Source organism: Labrus bergylta, chromosome 14, assembly GCF_963930695.1.
Source record: "Labrus bergylta chromosome 14, fLabBer1.1, whole genome shotgun sequence".
Classification (NCBI taxonomy): Eukaryota; Metazoa; Chordata; class Actinopteri; order Labriformes; family Labridae; genus Labrus; species Labrus bergylta.
Genome location: NC_089208.1, coordinates 319278 through 325790, shown reverse-complemented (window position 1 = coordinate 325790; position 6513 = coordinate 319278). Strand labels below are relative to the sequence as shown.

The 6513-nt window shown below is 42.5% G+C and overlaps 2 protein-coding genes across 4 annotated transcripts in view; one reads left to right on the top strand and one right to left on the bottom strand.

Moving 5' to 3' along the window:
- The window catches only part of LOC110002344 (dual specificity protein kinase CLK4-like), a 444306-nt gene that overhangs the window by 339132 nt on the left and 98661 nt on the right, over positions 1–6513 (top strand). The window lies entirely within an intron of this gene.
- pof1b (POF1B actin binding protein) overlaps positions 2933–6513 on the bottom strand; it is a 38935-nt gene continuing 35354 nt past the window's right edge. For both annotated transcript variants that reach the window (XM_065963308.1, XM_065963309.1), the window contains exon 13: positions 2933–4754. In XM_065963308.1, coding sequence (XP_065819380.1) covers positions 4749–4754 — 6 coding nt within the window. In that variant the 3' untranslated portion in view covers positions 2933–4748. The remainder of the gene's footprint in view (positions 4755–6513) is intronic.

Genomic DNA, 6513 nt, shown 5'->3' with positions numbered 1-6513 from the left:
ATTGTAACTAATGACAGGCCGCCTGGTCACCATCACCACACTGCCTATAGTCCATCACCTCTCAGGCCTGGTCGTCATGACGGTCTGTAAAGCTCGGTGATGGTTTGCGCTGTGTGCTCTGAGAACAGTGACTGAAGTCAAGATGGTTGACAAGCAGCCAACGGAGCCAAGCCCTACAGAGCTGCAATGACCTCATTCTGTGTCTCTCTGCTCCATCAGCTCCACTCATTGACCCCGAGCTGTGAGCGAGCTGCAGAGGGTAGCTGGCGCCCTCTGCTGGAGACATTTAGCCAAGCAGCTTCATGCAGATTATATTCTGTTTGAGTCCATTTCTATATTTCAGTAAAGGGTGCTACATGCTGTTACTGTATCATGTTAGGATGTGTCAGAAACAATATACTAATGTAAAATATTTGAATTTAATTTATTTATTTAATAGGGACAATGCAATTTAACATCATTTCAAAACCCCATAACACAATATGAGGATACATCAAAATACATGTACAACAATACAAATGCTAAAATAAAGTTTAAAATAAAGTTTGAAGATATTAATTAAAAGTGGGTACAGCTCTGGCTTGCTTTGAGCATTTCATCTGTTTTGTAAAAGATTTTAAGTCTGAGATTCATTTCATTTCAGGTGGTAATGTGTTCCAGAGTTTACAGCGTTTGATGGAGAAGGCTGATTGACCAAACGTAGATCTACCATGTTGTACGATACAGTTTCCATTCACAGTGCTTCTTGTTACCCGGTTTCCGTCCTGTCTTTGAACGCATCTGGAGAGAGGTTCAGGGGCCAGATACATTTAAAAACAAGTTTGAGGAAACATAACTGCATAAAGTTCTCAAAACTGAGTAGATTGTGTTGTTTTCAGGATGTGACAGTGATGCCAGCAGACAGTTTTTTGTCCATTTTTTTCAGGGCCTGGTTGTATAGTGATGAGAGGTTTCTGATTGTAGAGGGTGAAGCTTGTGACCAAACTGTCATACAGTATGAGAAATGAGAGAAAATCTTTGAATGCATGAACACCTGTGCTGCTTGAGTTGGTATGTAGTGTCTTATTAATTTAAAGCAGTTCAGGTTGTTCTTGATTGTTTTTGTGATTTTATTTACGTGTTTATCAAACTTGAGTTGTGGATCTAAAATGATTCCTAAGAACTTAAACTCACTAACTTCCTCTATTTCTCTATTCTGTATCTTAAAGTTAAAACTTCCAGGTGAGCACTTTTTCCTAATGGAGAAACACATTGAAACTGTTTTACTCTGATTCAAAACAAGATGGTTGAATTCCAGCCACTGATGGACATTGCAAAGGTACTCAGTTAGGATCTCAGCTGCCTTGCTTGGTGACTTAGCAGGAGCATATATAACTGCATCATCTGCATAAAGCAGGAAGCCGGCTACTGGACAGGATTTAGGCAAATCATTTATAAACAGACTGAAAAGCAAAGGGCCAAGAATTGACCCTTGGGGAATACCCATTTTATTGATTAAAGGAGAGGATTTTTCTTGGTCAACTTTCACACACTGCTCTCTATTCTGAAGGTAAGACTCAAACCAGTCAATTGATTTTTTCGAGAAATTGAAAGATGGTAACTTAGACAGGAGAATGTCATGGTTGACAGTGTCAAACGCAGCTCCAACAACATAACCACCGTCAAGTGAATGCTTTACATTCTCAATGAAAAAACAATTTGCAGTTTCTGTTGAATATTTTGGTCTGAAACCAAATTGTTGAGGATGTAAGAGTTGATTTGTCTCCAGATGGTCAAAAACCTGTGCCGCCACAACGTTTTCAAGTACCTTAAACATTACAGGGAGAATAGAGAGAGGGCGGTAGTTGCTCACCAAATCGCAGTCACCTGTTTTAAAGATTGGTGTAATGACTGCCTTTTTCCAGTTATTTGGAAATTTACAAGTTCTGATTGATAAATGAATAAGATGAGTCAGAGGTGTAATCAGTATAGAGCTATATTTTTTAATGAATTGAGCATCCAAATTATAAACGTCATTAGCCTTAGAATTTGATAGTTTCTTGATTACTTCTGCACATTTTATTTCAGTTATCTCTTTAATACAAAAGGAATTGGATGATGTTATAGACTCTGTGTAATTTGTGATTGTTGAACAGTCAAAATATTGTGTTAATTACTCAGCTGATTTAATAAAATACTTATTAAATTCATGGGCCATTGTGGACTTGTCAGTGATGACTTTTCCATTAGTTTTTAGTTCCTTGATTCCTTTTTGGCCATGTGATTTATAAGTTGTTTAAGTGCTTCCAAAGGGATTTGCTATTGCCTTTGGCATTTCCTAGAAGTTGTGTGTAATATGAAGATTTTGTTTTGCGTAACTCCAGGACTACTTTATTCCTTAGACTCTTGTAAAGAAGATGGTCGGTGGTAAGTTTAGAAGATAGTGATGTTTTTAAAGCAAGATCTCGTTTTTTCATGAGTTTACGCATGTCATTATTTAACCATGGTGGAGATGCCTTCTTTTCTTTACATTTTATTTTTTTGGAGTATTTTGAATATAGTGTCATTAGAGCTGAAGTCACGGAGTCACAGCATGCATCTAGATTATCCATTTCTGATATTTGATCCCAACTAATATTCCTAAGGTCATTTTCAAATTGTGCAGTTTTGGATTTAGGAATGACCATCTTTACCGGGTCTGGATTACTGTTACCAAAATATTGAAGACGCCTTTTTGTCAATTTCCTGACTGAGAGTCATGTTATTGTCAGACAGACCAGTTATTAAATTATAAGTTTTTATTATCCGATCAGTTTTGTTGGTAAATACCATATACCAATACCACTGAGCTTAGTTATGACACTTTTACACACAGAAAAAAACGTCTGAAAAACGCTTATGATTGGGCTCATGCGTTTTTTTTATATCTAAGTCAAACAAACAACAAGCAGACTTTTGCAAAGATACATCACTGATTTTAATCACAATCAAGCGGAAACATTTCTCTCTGGAGTTGACTGAGGTGGCGTAGAAAACAGTTTGCATCGGAAAATATATTCAGACACGTTTATTTGGAGATTAGCCGCAAAACCAGTTAATGTAGCTCAGCGTACAGTTTATTCTCTGCTGGATCCTCCACACAGCGAGCTAATGAAGCCTGATCTCATGGCAGCATGTTGCAGAAAAACTGTTTGGTCCACTGGTCAAACTCTCAAATCTCAAATAGTTTTCAACCAAACGAGCAATACAGGCTTTTCATTAGCTTAGCCAACAAGACAACAAACACATTAAGGCACATGAGGTCCCCATGGCAGTCAAAATATTTGACAGGATTCCTGCAGAGCTCCGGCTCTGTTTCCACCAGGCTGCTCTTCTTTAGTCAGTAGTGTTAATGAGATTTAAGAACGTTGATGCAGTGTGGCTCTACCTAAAGAAGATGTTTTTAAATGACTCCAGCATGCAAATGTTTTTTTAAAAAGGCGCTGCAGCTTGTTAAACTAGTTCCAGTTCATGTATTTGTTAAGACACTTGTTGCACAGATTGAAATGATCCCATGTTGATTTCAGGGACGATTTAAACTCATTGTTTGTGTAGATCAATATAGTCTAACAATGTTGTTTATTTTCCTACTTTGAATGACTGTGGATCAGTGAAACAGGCTGCTGCACCTTAAAGTCGAGCACCCGCTGGACTCAAAGCCGTCAACACGCGTTCTTATCTAAAAAGCTTGAAAAAAAAACAAACAGAAAAACTCCATAAACAGTTTACATGAACCCTAACCCTGATCGGGAAACCCCGTACAATCATGCTCCAGTCGTAAACATCGAGCCATCTCCACCCCATAATCCCACCCCCACCCACCTGCTGCGATGCCTCCCCCCCATCACAGCACCCATCGTCATCTGATGGGTGTGAGACATCGCACAGCAGGGACATCGATCCATGCACCTCTGAGTCTACCAACACATTACACATCACAAAAATAAAAGACATTAAAACATAAAACACAAGCAAAGCGAACTACCCAATGAGAACATTTTATAAATGTGCTGCAGGACGAGGCTGCTCCACATTCACTGAGCCGGCCCGTCCTGCAACCACAGGATATATGACCGAAATATTTACATGCAGAGTAGTTTCACGTCTTCCTCGATCCCTGGGCTAGCTACATGCTACATGCTACATGCCACATGCGTCATGCTACATGAGTCATGCTACATGCTACATGCGTCATGCTACATGAGTCATGCTACATGCTACATGCGTCATGCTACATGAGTCATGCTACATGCTACATGCTACATGGCACCAGGCTTGAACGTATGAACGAGCGTCAGTGACAACCGGAAGCTGAAATGGCAGCTTTGTTAGCTTTTGACGCTGACAGTGTTTTAAGTTTTACTTCCTCGCCTTCAGTGTGAAGGCGAGGAAGTTTCTGAAAAGAGAAAATCATCACAGCTCCTCAGATTTCTGCCCAGCTCCAAGTTGTCCTGATCGCATTTTCACTGCCACCTAATCCGTGACACAACCGACTGTGAAAGAGTTCATCTTTGATTTTTGGATTATTACATTTTTTTATTTTTAAATCAAAGTCACCACAAACAAACTCAATTTGGTCAAACCAAAAAACTTGATTCAATGATCCAAACTTAGGGGAGAAAAGGGGATTTCAACAACCACCACCAGATGAGGGGGGAGTGGGGGGGGGGAGACGACATGCAGAGGGAGAGGGAGAGGGCAGGTGACGTCCGGGTCTTCTCGACGTTCAATCATTTCTGTGGGAGAGAAGCAGTGTGTCTTTAAGAGCTTATTGTGGTACAGCTGTTACATCAACGCAGACTGAATGAACAGACAGGAGCAATCGAGACATGATGGACAGAACAAAGACGGCCAACCAGTTTCTACCATTCAGACAACAAGATGAGGGACTGTTTGAAAAGGTGGAGGAGGGGACTGTTTGAAAAGGTGGAGGAGGGGACTGTTTGAAAAGGTGGAGGAGGGGACTGTTTGAAAAGGTGGAGGAGGGGGACTGTTTGAAAAGGTGGAGGAGGAGGACTGTTTGAAAAGGTGGAGGAGGGGACTGTTTGAAAAGGTGGAGGAGGGGACTGTTTGAAAAGGTGGAGGAGGAGGACTGTTTGAAAAGGTGGAGGAGGGGACTGTTTGAAAAGGTGGAGGAGGGGGACTGTTTGAAAAGGTGGAGGAGGGGGACTGTTTGAAAAGGTGGAGGAGGGGACTGTTTGAAAAGGTGGAGGAGGGGACTGTTTGAAAAGGTGGAGGAGGGGGACTGTTTGAAAAGGTGGAGGAGGACTATTTAAAAAGGTGGAGGAGGGGGACTGTTTGAAAAGGTGGAGGAGGAGGACTGTTTGAAAAGGTGGAGGAGGACTATTTAAAAAGGTGGAGGAGGGGGACTGTTTGAAAAGGTGGAGGAGGAGGACTGTTTGAAAAGGTGGAGGAGGACTATTTAAAAAGGTGGAGGAGGGGGACTGTTTGAAAAGGTGGAGGAGGAGGACTGTTTGAAAAGGTGGAGGAGGGACTGTTTGAAAAGGTGGAGGAGGGGACTGTTTGAAAAGGTGGAGGAGGGGGACTGTTTGAAAAGGTGGAGGAGGACTATTTAAAAAGGTGGAGGAGGGGGACTGTTTGAAAAGGTGGAGGAGGAGGACTGTTTGAAAAGGTGGAGGAGGACTATTTAAAAAGGTGGAGGAGGGGGACTGTTTGAAAAGGTGGAGGAGGAGGACTGTTTGAAAAGGTGGAGGAGGACTATTTAAAAAGGTGGAGGAGGGGGACTGTTTGAAAAGGTGGAGGAGGAGGACTGTTTGAAAAGGTGGAGGAGGGGACTGTTTGAAAAGGTGGAGGAGGGGGACTGTTTGAAAAGGTGGAGGAGGACTGTTTGAAAAGGTGGAGGAGGGGACTGTTTGAAAAGGTGGAGGAGGACTGTTTGAAAAGGTGGAGGAGGGGGACTGTTTGAAAAGGTGGAGGAGGGGGACTGTTTGAAAAGGTGGAGGAGGGGGACTGTTTGAAAAGGTGGAGGAGGACTGTTTGAAAAGGTGGAGGAGGAGGACTGTTTGAAAAGGTGGAGGAGGGGACTGTTTGAAAAGGTGGAGGAGGGGACTGTTTGAAAAGGTGGAGGAGGGGGACTGTTTGAAAAGGTGGAGGAGGACTGTTTGAAAAGGTGGAGGAGGGGACTGTTTGAAAAGGTGGAGGAGGGGGACTGTTTGAAAAGGTGGAGGAGGACTGTTTGAAAAGGTGGAGGAGGGGACTGTTTGAAAAGGTGGAGGAGGGGACTGTTTGAAAAGGTGGAGGAGGAGGACTGTTTGAAAAGATGGAGGAGGGGACTGTTTGAAAAGGTGGAGGAAGGGACTGTTTGAAAAGGTGGAGGAGGACTGTTTGAAAAGGTGGAGGAAGGGACTGTTTGAAAAGGTGGAGGAGGGGACTGTTTGAAAAGGTGGAGGAGGGGGACTGTTTGAAAAGGTGGAGGAGGAGGGGACTGTTTGAAAAGGTGGAGGAGGACTGTTTGAAAAGGTGGAGGAGGGGGAC